Source organism: Porites lutea, chromosome 8, assembly GCF_958299795.1.
Source record: "Porites lutea chromosome 8, jaPorLute2.1, whole genome shotgun sequence".
Lineage (NCBI taxonomy): Eukaryota > Metazoa > Cnidaria > Anthozoa > Scleractinia > Poritidae > Porites > Porites lutea.
In genome coordinates this window covers 6417540-6433414 of record NC_133208.1, presented here as the reverse complement: position 1 = coordinate 6433414, position 15875 = coordinate 6417540, and the positions used below count along the sequence as shown (strand labels likewise).

At 39.9% G+C, this 15875-nt stretch overlaps 1 protein-coding gene across 1 annotated transcript; it reads right to left on the bottom strand.

Annotated features, from left to right (window-relative positions):
- Nucleotides 1-5770: 5770 nt before the first annotated feature.
- Nucleotides 5771-15646, bottom strand: LOC140946373 (serine/threonine-protein kinase RIO3-like). Its single transcript, XM_073395477.1, has 10 exons — nucleotides 15123-15646; nucleotides 14254-14376; nucleotides 13508-13606; nucleotides 12253-12368; nucleotides 10890-11039; nucleotides 10127-10254; nucleotides 9256-9438; nucleotides 8500-8659; nucleotides 6701-6979; nucleotides 5771-5898 (listed from the first exon to the last, which is right to left on the bottom strand). The coding sequence occupies exons 1-10, from the start codon at nucleotides 15331-15333 to the stop codon at nucleotides 5803-5805; spliced, it is 1545 nt and encodes a 514-aa protein (XP_073251578.1). The 5' UTR covers nucleotides 15334-15646; the 3' UTR covers nucleotides 5771-5802.
- Nucleotides 15647-15875: the final 229 nt, after the last annotated feature.

The following is a 15875-nucleotide window of genomic DNA, read 5'->3' as shown; positions in this document are numbered from 1 at the left end:
TATTTATTATATTTATACAATCGGGATTACACAGATGAAAACCAAAATATTACCGCTCAGATTCTCATTAGCATCAGGCAGTACTGAAAAAACACCTAGCCTTCCGTTGGCAACGCGTTGAAACACTAGCATTCTTGGAGCACTTTTATAGTAGTGTCTGAAGGGTACGATACTGCGAGGTTCAATACGAGATGCATGGTCAGTTCCCGGGGGTCAGTTACCGTACATTTTTCGTTGATATATTTGTTGATCATAATTGGCCCCATTATTCAGGCTAGAAAGAAACTATCTTAAAACTTTAATTTCCTTCAAAAAATATTAAATGTTCGTTTCTAGTCACTGGCCAAAATGAAAATAGGATTTATGCATTTGGCTCAGTGTTTGAATCGTAACTCTTCAACAAAACAATTTATAAATTTAGTAAATATAGGGAGTTCCCATTTTCCTGTGTAAGTTTAGACTGGGCCAGCTAATTCAAATCCACGAAGAAAGTAGCGATAGGAAATCGATGAAAAATAATAATAATAAAAACTATGCCCTTGTTATGCTTGTTTTTATATTTTTTAGCTCAAATTCAAGTGATGGAATCCAAATTCCTGTCGATGATTGCCATAATGGTGGCGATGTTTCCCGTCCCCAATGAAGCACTTCCTCGCTGGGTGAAACTCAACAAATCACCTGTCTACTTCGGCGCCAAGGGAGGCCGACTTTGGCCGTTTTTCCTACCCTAAAAACCTCTTCGTGAGTTCGTTCATGCTCGTGCACCGCTCAGGAACTGTGACGTATGACAAAAAAGACTACAGCTACTGGGGATGTGTTCCTGATGTAAACCTTTTGTAGTGTCCTGTTGACCGATCAGAACAACAATATACTGGCTCTAGACGCAACACCACCTGTCAGCAAGGGTGGATGGGACCATCTGGCCGGATCAGGAGCCGATTACAGTTCTTCCTCCTCGGTCCTTGTGTTCTGTCCTAAAAATAAACCTCAATGTGTCTTTGCTAACCGTGAGCTGCGTCTGTGGTATGGTGAAGATTTGCGCGCCCCTGATAGCGAGAGTGACAATGGGGGCAAAACGTGCGCAGATGTGTACGGACAGCTAGCCTGCGTAGCAAGCGTTTCCATTTGGTTTCGGAGCAAAGAGAGACCGGTTTTGGCCGCCGGGGAAATGAAATGAGAGCCAAACAATGAAAGAGGGGGGAGGGGGAGGGGAAGGAAGGAAAGACAACGAAGACCAAGCTCCTAACCTGAAAATGTCATCGCTACAGGAAAAGTTGAGAGCTTTATTGTATTCAAAATGAATTATTTCCAATAAATTAAAGTGAATCGACGTGGTTTATGTCACAGTTGTTTCCTCTAGACTTTCCTCTATTATTTCATGTTGCATGGTATTTCTCTTTTTTTCCTATATGCTTTATTCGTTTCTCTTCCCTAAATTTTTTTTTTCGTTGTAGACAGTTTTCCCGAATGCCCTGAGAATCATGAAATGACTTACAGATGGGAAATGAAAAACTTATTTTCAGGGGTTTCTTGGAGAAATAATAAAGTTGCATGAGTTTTGTCATTTTTCTCTGGTCAGGCTTGTTTGACAGAACTTCGTTCGTTTGGGTATGGTTTTAAACGGATCTAGCCTACGAGTAACCGCACCCTGCCCCCGCAGAAGGAAAAACGGCGGGATGTGTCAGTATAATTTCATGATCTTCGGGGCTTAAGGAAATTATTGTTCTTGTTACTATGCATAAAATAAAAAAGAGCCACAGATCATAAAAAGCGATAAGCGAAGAAGAAAAAGGGGAGGAATACGCACGCCTTTATCTACTCGTAAAACACAAGACTCATCTGGTACCCCCTTCTTGAAAGACCCTGTAACTTTCCGGTCCCGAAGCCGAATATTGAAATCAAGTCTACAGAATAAACTGGCGCGTATCTTAGCTTCAAAACAGTAGATATTTTATTTTGTTAACTAATATCACATCACAACAGTTTTCCGGGCCAGCTAATTATCGGGGCTTTTATCCAAGAATTTGGCTCCAGGACTTGTAGAAGGGCCTGTTTCGTTTTCAGAATGGGTTGGATTGTTTATTAATAATGTGGCTATATGGCCGGTAACCGGTCAAGGTTTTCAAAACACTAAATGGCCGGCAGTCCTATATTATCAGTAAATTTCACAAAATCGAAAGATTCTAGCTAATCTAAACCATCTCAAGTCAAGCGATCCTGAAATGCTTTATAGATCTCAAGTCTAGTGATGCTGGGCTCAGAAGACGAAACCGTGTTTTGTGACACTTAAAACTTTTTTCAGCTCGACTGCCGGTCAAGGTTATCAAAACACTAAATGGGCGCGAATGAGAATGACAGACCTTCTGAGCGGACTAAATTTTTATAATAACATCAGTCTATGTTCCCGTCTATATTAGTGTGCTCACTAAAACTTAATAACAGTGTAACATAGCTATTTATCTATTTAGTTCTCGTACCATAGCTAAATGAGTATTTACCACTTACTTAATGCTATGCATTCTTATCAAAAAATAACTAACGTATTTGTGGCTATTCTTCCCGCAGCTGCATGTAGTTTACGCTCAATGAACTAATGTGTGGTCATTGAACTACTGGTGTGGTTATTGAACTGCTGTGTGGTTATTGAACTAACAAAAAGGAAATGTGATCGAAGATGATTGCTTTATGTGGGTGTACATATAAGGCTATCAACTCGATTAGCCTTGGCTAAATCTATATGTTAAAATATTATCGAGCTCCCCACTATGTGCTTCAAGTGACGTAGTGGTAATGCAACGGCCTAAGGAGCTGATCATGAAGGTCCCGAATTCCATTCCGGGCAGAACCTGTTTTTTTTCTTCTCTTCTCTTCTCTTCTTTTCTTCTTTCATAATTTCCTTTACGTTCAGTCTTCTTTTTAGTTATTGCAGTTTTGTGTTGTTTCTTTATAAAGCTTGAGTTTTTTTAAATTTATAAATTTTCTTCCCTACTGCCTTATTTCCCTTTCAACCCGAAGTCCTTCGCGAGGTCCTGCGATTCACGTATAGGGAGAGCTTTAGCAACGACAACGGCGACGGCAACCAGGACGTCAAAAAAGCAATGGGTTTATTACGCAAAACAACAACTTTGCACGTGCATCACGCTTTTTTGTACATTTCTTTACCGTCCTTGCACGACTACGACGTGAAAATGCCTGATTGCAAGTTTTATGGAGGACGTAAACAAGCGACGATGAATCTCTTTTTCTCTCTCTAAACTTGAGTACGGTCCTCAAGAAATCAACTCCAGGGAAATTCGCCTACACTTGCCATTTTCAGCAAATTGGAATAAATGCGACAAAGATTGAAAAAACGGGAATTTACTTTAAAACTGACGTTTTTGCTGCCGTTGCCGTTGTCGATGCTAAAGCTCCCTATTTCTAGTTTAAACGAGCTACCGTAAAACAGGCAACAAAACTGTAAAACTTGTTTTGCATCATTGCTGGAAAACGAGTTGAAGAGCGATGTTTCGGGTTTTACCACCCTCGTTTAAGCCGCTTAACAACCTCATCTGTTGCAAGACAGGTTTTATGTGGGTGTTAAAACGCGCAACATTGCTATTCAACTCGTCTTGCAGCAATGTTGCAAGACAAGTTGCATGTTTTTTGTTGCCCGTTTAAACGAACCTTAACTGTGCTTGCTTATAAAAAAAAAAAACATTTTTTTCACCGGCCGAATGTTGGTTGGTTTCCAGCGAAGCAACGCGATTCAAAAATGCAATAAATGATATATTTGGAGAAAAGGCCAGGAAAAGGCGCGTAGATAGCAGGCCGGAGAAACGTGCATTGTGATTGGTCTATCTTTCCGCTTCTGCTTCTGACTCCGACAATTTGGTTTTCACTAGATCATAAGCAGAGTCAGAAGAAAATGGAAACGTTCTGATTCTTCCGACTCCGATTCCGTCGAGCTTATGACTCCGCTTACGACTCCGATTTTTGATTTTCACTAAGTCATAAACGCTCTTACGACTCCGCTTACGATTCCGATGCCGACTCCGACTCCGCCGCTAGTGAAAACCACCCTTTAACTTGCCATTTCTTCAAGAATTACTGCTCACTTTTGGACATCCGATGAAAACACTGCGTCATGACCTGATAAATTGCGGGGTACTCCTGATAAATACGGGTGGGGACGGGCGGAATGCTTTCAGATTTCCTTCACTATTTCAGACCAAATAAAAGCGGTGCTCTGGCGCGCTTCGTGGGTAAGAAAATGAAGTAATCTACCCATCCGAGAAAATTTGGCAATCACGTGACCGTACACCGACCGAGAGACCGTCCGTCCACACCACAGGCAAACCAATGTAAAATAACTCAATCAACAGGTATGGCAACCCAAACGCAACTCGAGGTTATTTTGGCGGGAAATCGCATGGCCACCGGCGTCTTGTCAAGCAGAGACAACTAAAGAGTCAATGAAAACGAAAACGGAAAGGGGAAATTGTTTCTGTATCCGTGTTGTCTAAAGTATTAGTTTACACTAATTGTCATGTCCACAAATTTGGAATATAGAGCAGGAGAAAGACAGAGAAAAAGAGAAAGTAGGTGGCAGGCCAGCGAAGCTCATCGAGAAAAAGGGCGACAGAGATCTAGAGCGAGAGATAAAAAACAAAGGAGACATTTTTTTTACTGGAAGAACAACATGAAATTTTGTAGCGGCAGTGACAAAATGAGAGATGCTAGCGGCCACCAATACAAGGTGAAAATGAGCGGCAGTGAAAAAAAAGTGAACGAGAACACGTACGACATTTCCTTCATAAAACGTGTAACTAAGAATTTTCTGGAAGTTTCATGTCGTAGTCGTGCAAAACAACGACAAAAAAATGTATAAAAATAGTGTGCTGCACGTGCAAAGTTGCTTTTTGGCTAATTAGACCTATTGTTGTTTTTCTCCGTTCTCCGGCGTTGCCTTCGCCGCTTAGCATTATACGATTTTCTATTTTGTTTGAACAAACTATAAATATTATCGAGAGCTTCGCTTTTTGCCCTGGCTAAATCAATATATTGTAAACTTCACTACTAAAATAACTACTCTATTTCAGACCTGAACTTCTCTCCACAAGAGTCTAATGATAACAAATTAACCAATACCAGAACCTGGTAAAATTCTATATCCAGTTTTTGATCAAAATTCAAAGGAGCAAAAAATCCACGCCCTTTAACGTACAACAAGGGAGTAACCCCCTTTTGTTTAGGGGTGGGGGGGAGGATATTTTAGCTTTGCTTTCACTGTGATTTCAAATATTGCTCACTGGAAGCCGTGCCCTAAATATTTCGTCTTATTTTCCCATTAAATCAAAAACCAGTCACATCAAATAAACTTCTAAGTGTTCCAAATTTCGTTCCTTGATTAATTTTCATAGCTGGAATTGTCACTGATTAGTTTTGCTGGATCACATTGCACTTCAACTTGACAGGGAGGGGATAAAAGGAAGAGAAGATGGCGAGAGGAGCGCGGATGGGCGATTTTTCGAAGGAGGCGATTATCTGAAATATTTCCATCAGAGGAGGGCGATTATTCGAGGGAGGTGATTAATCGACGGACGGCTATTATTCGAGGAAAACGGTACACTCGCTTCGTGATCTGATTGGTTCTCGCATTATGACTGACCAGTGACTTGGTTTTATGATCCTTAGAGAACACTCTTATGGTTTAAAAGCAACTTACAAAAGGCAGAGAAGTTGCCTTTTTGAAATAAGCACTTTGATTCTGGTAAACAACAGTTACGGTTAGTTTGGTGATAATTGCAGGGCTCTTTATTGATTCTACGACTGCGTCTTGTTAAAGAAGTAATCAAAGTCATAAGGTGCCTCGTTCTTCCTTCCTCCAACGGACATTTCATGAACCTCATAAGACTGAATCTGAAACATAATTTAAAAGAAAAATATATTTAGGAGCATTCACACTTCTTCGTGTCACAGCGTTCTGTGCAACACGGCAAGAGGAAGCCTGGTTGACTGGGAAGACAGGAGCCATCAATTTAGGTTTCCGCGGAAACTGCCCACCTACCCCTCCAACATTTTGCCCTAAGTGAGAAGTGAGTGTTCATGTTGGGTCAGGGGAGGGGTAGGTGGGCAGTTTCCATGAAACTTAAATTGATCCAAGTTTTCTTAAGGCTTTATGGTTGTTAGGTAGCACTCACTTTTTAAAAACCTTGCAAGAGTCGCCTTTAGGTAAAAGCGTGTGTCCTACAATGAGTTGCCAATAAGCAATATAAACTAGAGGCGCTTTAATCTACACCACATTCTCTCAGAATTTGAATATGATCCTCATAAGAATTCAATTCAATTCAATTCGAGTGAGCTTGAAAAATCGCGATAGTCTGAGAAACAAACAAACAAACAGAACAAAAAACTTTACAAAACAAAAAAATAACCGCGAATTCACTTCTTTCGCTGCCGTCGCCATTATTGTTGCTTAACCTCTCTACTTTGCAAGTATAAAACCTGAGATCCTGTGACAGCAAGCATTTTGTATAGGGGGCGGGATGGAGGAAACAGTACTTCTAGCTACTCTACGCTAAAGGGGTGGGAGAGGGGGCAGGGGATATCACTTCTGCAGCTGTAGGTACTTTGTGCTAAATGAAACCAGCCCTCTTTATCTGTTATCCTTCATGCCTTCACTCCACCCTCCCCTCCCTACAATCTACCTTGACAACAATACCTGTGATAGGAAGCTCTGCTCTGGATCAGGAAAGATTTCCAGTCGTGTGACCTTGTTAAAAAGCTCATGAGCCTGCAGCACATCAGGGACCCCACATTTGGTGAAGAATTCCACCACGTTTGTACAATCTCTGAACAGGAACTCCAAGGCGTGCGGGTGGAATGGTTCCACTGACTGACTCACGTCAATAAACCACACCTTGTTTTCATGCCAGAGCATGTTGTACTCGCTCAGATCCGCGTGGATTAGTTTGCATTTTTGGTACATTGTGCACATTATCTAAAAAATAATAAAGGCTAAGGCAATTAGAGTGCTTCTGTTGGCTATTATCATACTTTGATGTAATAAATAAATAAATAAGTAAATAAATAAATAAATCACGATTTAGGGGTAACACATCCATAAAGTGGTTCTTCGTCAGTCGGAGTACCCGAAGAAAAACCTATCAGAGCATTTCCGCATAGGAGAGAACCAACAACAAACTTAACCCAACATATGGCATCGACGCCAAGATCTGAACCCGAGCCACATTGGTGGGAGGCGAGTGTTCTCAGCACTGCGCCACCCTTGCTTAAATTTTATCAAACACCTACTGAATTAATATGAGGGTTCGTTTCTAAAGAAATTGTAGTCGCCCGTAAGTTGGACACCATGTACTAACTCTTCGAGCACTTTTCATTTGTTAGAACTGGCTAGCCAGACTGGTCCAAATGTAAAGAGAATACCTCTTTTAATCAGTGATATCCAACCAGATCAATCTCTTCTTAATTGGTATACTCGGCAGTGGTGGGTTTTAAGAAAAATTTCGAGAAACGCCAATATTTTATTTTCAAAATGACCAATCCTGCCGGCAGGTTCTGACTTTAGGTAAGTGCTCTTACCCAGAGCGAATCGACCATGACACAGAAATGCGCGCAACACGGCTCGAAAAGTTGATATTCTGGATGCCACTCAATGTTGGTCTGAAACGTCATCTGTCTCTTTACTTCAACCCCCAACAGGTTGAAAGGCGAGAGAGACTTGGCGCCCGTTGGGGGGTGGGGCGAGGGGCCGGATGACATTTCAGACTAACTCGATGCCTCAGAACCTGCCGCATTGGGGCAGACAGACATGGCCATTACATAGAGGTTATTTGAGTGTAGTAAAATCCAAATAGTGGTCATTATCAATGCTGCGTTCTGATTGGTTGAGCTACTACTAGGCTATATGTTATAGCCCACCAGTAGCGAAAAGCGCCCGCTTTTTGGAGGCAAAAAAGGATTAAAGTCCATTTTTAACTAGCGAAAGTTGTTTTGTCTCGATATTTTTGACCAACTAGTTGGATTTCACTACAACATTTATTCCTCTCGCCCTCATGGCCTCTGAGTCAATAGCCCATTCGGCCTTCGGCCTCATGGGCTTTTAACTCAGAGCCCATTCGGGCTCGACGAATAATTGTTAAATATTCTGCCATTTGATGCAATCGAATGCTGGCCGTAACCTGACCGACTGGAATCCATTATGTACAAGTTTCAGTAACAGTGAATCTATGGGTTGATTTCGAGGCCGGTGTGCAGAGGTGCCTTTAACAGACTCATTTCTACTGTGCATCAACTTAATTGCAATTCACGGTCAACGGCAAACGGGAAACTTACGTTCGCCGTTCATCATATTCTAACATTACTATTAATACTCTGAACTCTTTGTAGTCTTGCAAATTTTCAAAGAAATCACCCTGTGCTCACTCTCTATCTGGAAACACAGGAGGAGAACACTGACCTTCTACATTTGCATCTATCCTACCCTACAATACATCTTACCTCGACACATTGCTCATAAGCCTGTTGCAACTGTCGCGAGGAAAGAACAGCGTCTTTCAGTTTAGGAGCGGGTTTTTGATCCTTGCCAATAAAACTCATGACCAGGATATGTTTCTTTAGCAGTGCCACAGTAGGGCAAGGGATACCAGCTTTACGCATCCTACGACAAAGTTTAGAAATCAAACAGGAGGTTTAACCCAACGACGACGGTGACAGCAACGAGAACATCAGGTTATCAAGCAAAACTACGACTCTAGACGTTAAACAACCGTTTGGTACATTCAAATATTAATGATTTCAAAGGACATGAACACACAACGGTGAAGTGGTTTACGGTCGTTTCGCCAAAGAGTCGCTTTGCCTACGTTCTGTTCGCCTACGTCTTAAGTCGTTTCGCTCATTGTTAGTTCGTTTCGCTTACGTGTTTTCATTCGATTACTCGATTTTTACTTTCGCTGAGACGAAGTTACATTGATAAAACAACGTGACATGGTCTCTGTGGGCTACGTGAAATAACCGAAATACCATCCCCAGTAAATTCAAACGCTTTCAGGTTGTTCATGGGAGCCCCAAGCAGAAGTAGTAATTCACAGAAACGGAAGATATCAGGTATCAACGAGAATTCGAAGGAAAACAAGTTTCTTCTGATTCTAAGTATTTATGAGAGAAGAATTTGTCTTTCATATAGCTGATATTGGATAACTGTTCTTAGTCAGTAGCACAATACAAGGCGGAGTGACGAAAGAGATAACAAACCTGCTAAGGTTACACATTTCCTTCTCTGCCCACAGCTTGATTATCTTTCTTGGATTCTGTTTGCTGAAGCGGTCCCTAAAGCGATGGTCGTCTTTGATATAACGATCCCTTGTCTTGAATTCATTCAGCGTTGTCTTGAACACTTTTACCGCACATTCTTCTGGCATTGGTTCTTCTTCTCGCCTTTTGATGTTGAACAGAAAAAGGAATGACAAAAGGGTCACTTCTAAATTCAATTGCCTCCAACCAGGGGTGCTTCAAGGGGATTATAAAACTGTACCTTGGGTTTCTAAATAGCGATACTTAAGACAAGATATGTCTATTACTTTTCGAGTCTCACACCAAGCTACAACATCAACTTCATCGAAATTACCTCAAATAACTTGGTCTAAGTAAATAAGCTGGGAGTTTCATATCGGGTAGTTAGTGAGGGGTGGGGCTGGGTGCATATTGTTCATCCCCCACACCCCCTAATTCGTCACAAGACTGAAGATTCGACTTCTACTTCATAAAGCAGTTAGAAGGTTTAAAAGGCTAACTAATTCTGAAGCTTCGCTTACGGCTTTCCTGAGAAGGCGACAATTAGTGAAAACGTGTCCAAGTAGAGCTACAATATTGGACAAAATAAATGAGAAATTTCCCAAATTTCGTTAAAAAGACTATATCATTAAAAACTGAATCATTGGATAATGCAATTATAGAGCTCTGATTGGCTTGGCCATCCTGGAATGTAAGCCATTATACCAAGCTCTCCAAATAAATTCGGGACGAATTCTCGATATTTTGTGGCTATCTGCCATCTCATATCCTACGCGCACTCGTGGAATAATTGTTAATTATCTCACGTTAGTGATGGATCTATTTTACCAACCTTCCTCCATTCGCATGGAACACGCAGGCCTCCTTTCCAGTACTGACGCAGCCATTTACACCTTCAAGAACTTCCCCATTAACCAGCTTGTACAACATCAGCCGGGTTTTCGGGTCCAGCACTTGTTCCTAAAAAACATTGCAGCAAAAACAATCAGGACTAAAAGAAAATTTGTAAAATGTTCAAAAGCAAATCAGACTAAATAAAACTCCTGCTAAAGAGGCTTTCATTTTTGTTTTTGTTTTCTAGACCATGCTCTCGAGCCAACTTTAAAAGATTCAAGTATTAGACTGTGTAGAAAGCGATTCTGCGCAAGTTGTTTGCGAAAGTTGGAACGCGAGAGATCCAACTAGTCTTCAACGCAGCCGTTTTTTTCTCGTCATGCAATGCTCCTGGAAGGGAGAGAAGAAGCATTGCGTGACAGGACAAAAAAGACTGCGCCAAAGACTACAAGGTTAGAAGATTCAAGCATGAGACTGTGTAGCAAGCGATTCTGCGCATTCTCAAAATGCAACGCTCCTGGAGGGGAGAGCATTGCTTGACAGGACAAAAAAGGCTGCGTGTAAAACTACGATCCAACGTTGTTTATCCATTTCCTCGAATCGAGCCCACACATCACCAAGGGTAGCCTGTGAATGCAGACCCATTATTTTCTGGTTGTCGCTTCTTTCCATGACCGAAAAAACGTCTGCGTTCGCGGGCTACGTGGAGGAAGCGTTTTTGCATGGTAGACTCCTTCCTACAGTTAAAACCATATCCTTACATGTGTTGCATGTTCCTTCTTCTCGTGAAGGCGAGCACTTTGCCTTTCCTCGCGATAAGAGTGCTGTTTTAACGTATTGAACACACTGTTAGAAAGCTTGAGGTCAAGCTCTTCACTGCCCACATTTCCTGCTGCAAAACTTGGTGGAAACTGTAAAATAAGACCAAAGCAAGATCAATAAAGAAAATGTTTCAGGGGCACCCAACGACAATTTTTGGAAAATATCTGTTCGGAAGGCGATTTGAGATCTAGAATTTTCGGAGCATTTGTTGTTACATTCCTTGCTTGCCTGCGTATCCTAGGATTTTCGATCTCAAAAATAGTATAATTGCCAGATTTTAACGGATTTTTACCCTAAAAAGGTCACCAAGAATTTTCGGGAGCCTTTTTTCTGGCTGAAATTTTCGAAAAGGTAAGTTTTGATCCCTATAATTTCCGGATCACTAGACTTTCAGCTAGGAAATCCGAACAGATAAAAAATTTTTAGGGGATAAAAATATGCCTATATCTACCGTTTAAATACTAAAATACGTTCAACAATGCTATATTTAAGTGATTTTGAACTATATTCTCGTTGGGTGTCCTTGATGTTTACTCTATAACACCATTATTTGTAGGCAAGCTTAAAGCCTGGGGTACAGTCATGTACATGTAGCCTCCTATGCTGATATTCTTACAGCTTCGTCATGCGTTCCTGCCCCACAAATGGGGCCTTACAAACGTCTGTCGGGCAGGGAAGACTAACCCTGGGGTACAAAACAAAGATTTGTACAGGGGATATTTTATCCTTAACCTTTTAAGGGTGTTTATGTGTGATATAAGTACAGTGGAACGTCCTTTTATGGAACCTCTATATATAACACAGTCCTCAGTATAACAACTGACATTCGTCAACAGGTAATAGTAAAATATATGGAAAAGTGAAAAAGTGTACGAGACCTGTAAATGGCTTTGTGGTAATTTTTTGCTCTTAATAGCCAGACAGTGACCAGAAAAGGGCTCTGGTAGCTTTAAAATGCGTTTTAAGGCAAATTCCCAGGAGTATAATATAATATAATATACTATAATATATATAATATATTTGAGTGTAAAACTTAATGAGGGGGACATGGATGGTGACGTGAATAACTTTCCATTTCCCCCACTATAAAGTGCTGGTAGTGGGGGTGGGGGTGGGGGGGTATGGGGGTTCTAGAGAGGAGAGCTTAATAGGAGATATATAATACAATATAAACCAATGTCTTCAAAGAAAGCATCAGGATAAAAGATGATATTGGTGTTTTTTTTTTTCAGTATTTTGGTATTATGGAGAATATGTAGTAAGCAGAGTTAAAAGATTAACAGCAATTATCATTACACATACCTTTTCCATGATCTTAACATTGCGACGCCCACACACTGTTGAGTCATGTTTGGTGATAATCTCTTTTTTCTTACCAGGTGATTGATTAGGTGGAGGTTTAGGAGGTGTAGGGTGGTCTGCAGGGTTATCAAAGACAGAGGATCATGCAGTTAAAATTGTTGCACACTTTAGTATCCATCCCCACCTCCCCTAAAAAGAAATAAACACTAACTTTTTTCCTTATGGGAAAATGTTAAGGGAGGGGAGGACGGGTGGGTGGGCAGATTGCCAGAATCTTAGGTATACTGGGTTTAAAATTAATAACAGTCGCCATGGTCATTTTGACCAGTTAAATGTGTGGCTTTCAACTAAATAACTGGAAAATTAAATTTATTCACATCAATTCTGTTAATTACAATAGAACAGTCAAATAAAAAAAATATTTTAATCATTTTCTGTTAAAAAATGTGGAGAATACAGATGAGATGCTGTCCAAAGGTTTTGTTCAGCAGCTTTGTGAATGCCACTTAGTGGTACATGTCAGTGATACAATATTATTATTGCTAGCTAACGTTTTCATAAGCCATGAGCCACAACAGAGTTCAAACTTGTTTGGCCGGTCAACATGACCATACTTGATGATGAGTAAGCAAAAACCTTTAACCTACAACATATATTTCTTTAAAAAATACTCGCAGTTAAGCATGGTAGTTACATGAGTAACACTACAGGCAAGGGATTGAAGAGTCAAAATACAAGTAGAGTAACCTTAGAGATTAATGAGCAAAGGGTTTGATTGCAAACATTAGGAAAATTTAACAACAAAAACAGAGTACAGCGAGCACACAGGCTGGGATCCACACCGGTTTCCACCGTTTTACAGAAATCGGTCACATTTTTATAATAAATATATATTTAACAATCAAAAACACTTTTCAAGTTTAAATCTGGCCAATAAATTCCTGTCTGAATGACTTGGAAACCCAGGAAAGGGAACTTTAAGGAGCAAAAACCTAAAAAATGTCCTGGGGGAGCCCACCCCTGGATCCCACTAGAAGGCACTTGTTTAGGAAATCGCTAAGTATCTATCCTAGATCTGCACCTGCACACAGATCTAACAACTACCATATTATTGTTGACAGATCGGAGCGGCAAAATAGGCTTTGGAAGTTGAGCTCTCTAAAAGAATGACACCAACTATCAGATGAACAGACAGTTTTTCAGAGTATCAATAGTGAGCTAACAATAACATCATACAACAATTAAGTTACTTTACCCAGATCATCCTCATCCCACTCATCTGAATCTGAAGAACTTGATGAATCTTCTTTTAGCATTGGATGGACATTACGAAAATGATCAAATGACACCGACACTGAAAGGAGTAAAAATACAAAGAATAAATGGCTAGCTACAATATTTAGGGTTAGGAACATTATTTTGGCCATTCAACTGTTGTTTCCTTAAATGTGGCTAAACGTAAATTCAATTTAGACTAAGTTAAACACAAGACAATGCTGGCATGCGGTCTCCATAACTAATTGTATATGGAGAAGTCTTGGGTATTTGCAGGGCCCTAGTTTACAGTGCGAATGTTTTAAAAACACTTATACTACCACATGAGAAATTTCTGCAATTTGATTGGCTTGGAGCAGTGGTATTTCAGCTTAATTTGAAATACCTACATGTGAAAATTACAAACCTTTTGTGGGTAGTAGCATAAACAAATAACACCATGATTTGTACGTGATATTTGGCATAAATACCATTTGCGATATTTCAAAATTGTATCAAATTTACATACAACAATTTTGAAATGTCACTCGTGGTATTTAAGCCAAATATCACTACAAATCATGCTATTACCTATACTAATATCACGAAATTTAATACTCGCGAAAATTAGTAAGAATAAGGTACTTTAACTATAATTATTATTTTTTCTTTTTGCTATCACAAAAATAATACAGAAATGTGATACCAAGTGGCAACAACCTACAGGAAACCATTCTAACTACATACCTTTGCTTTCTCCATTGTATCTCTTTTCCATCGAGTCAATTGAACGATCATTCTCTTTATCATATTCAAGCTGAAGCATTTGGGCCAAGAGAAAATCATTTTCAGTGTCTGGACTAGAGCTTCCTGGAAAACAAAACCATGCAAGTAAGCCTGGATATTTTTTTAAAAAATTTAAACTGACCCCTCAATACATCGTAACTTTTTAGAAATGACCCACATAAATTTTATATACATGTATTGTGAAAGTCACCACCTTTACCTGATTGCAGTGGAAACTGGGAATATTCCAGCTACAAATCATGTCAAATTTTGGTTTATTATTTACCACTGAACTACAGAAGAACCTTGAAACTTGGACAACTCTAATTCCCAGCTAACTCAAACTGAATTTCCTTTCCCTTGAACTGAAATTTACCCCGATAACTTGAATTCCCTGCTAACTCAAACTGTTTTCTGTTTCCCTTCAGAGTTCCACAGTTCTACTGTACATTCAATTTCAAATCACAATTGATACTGCTTTGTACTACTTTCATGAAATTTATTAAAATGGCCCCCACATGAAATGTCAAGATTATGTCTATCAAGATTTTGAAAATGATGCCCCAGCAACATTTTTTCTCTACCCCTCACCGGCAACAAAATGACCAGCCTCTTAATGCAGACACTAACAGTACACGCCATGGTGTCCGTATTACCCCGGTGACCATGATTTAAGCAGGCTGCCAAGGAAAAAAAAACCTCACAGACACATTTTCTCCCGATATAAACATACCAAGGAGCAATGACTGAAGTAAAAAGCCAACGAAACGGATCGTCCCAAAAAAGTCACACTGTTACTTAAACAATCAATATTATTACATGTATAGTACCTTTAAATATTGACTCAGGAGAATCAACCGTGCTTCCTTGTAAGTGATAACCCGCGAGATAATCTTCTTTAGCTTGCAATTCTTTAGCCACTTCTTCATCCATAACAGCAGAAAACGAGCAAGGTACAACATTTGGAGTCTTCCCCCATGGACTTTTAGTTGGTGTGTTAGCAACAGAACTATTTACAACGATACTCTCCGAAACTTCCATAATTTAAAATAATTTCTCTTTTTTACAATTCTGTACAAATATAAACTTATTTTCAAGATTCTAAATAGGTAAATTAAAACTTTCGATTCGATGCGTACGAAGGAATGTTGTGTTCCGCTGAAACGAGCGAGGAAATATATGGCGAGTTTTTCGTGTCTTCTTTGGGCAATAAAAATTAGAATTCTTCACGTGCCTATTTAAGAAATCAGACCTGTAAGAACGTGTTTCGTTCCGTGGAAAGACTGTTTTAGATGATGAAAATAATCGCCTTATAAATTCTGAAAATAGTAAATTTCTGGTTGTGGTGCAATTATCGCGCATGCACAAATTAATTGTGTTCACTGACCACGTGCACAGCCTACCCAGCATTTATTGTATTTGGTGCCATTTTATGAATTTTTTTGTCTGAATTTACTAATCCAGATAAATATTCTCAGTTTAATGGCCAAGTTTGAAAACAATTGCTGAGCTTGACACTGTGACAGTGTCAGGCCGCAGTTTTAAAATCTATTCCCCGTGCTTGATTTTAGCATGGGTGTAAG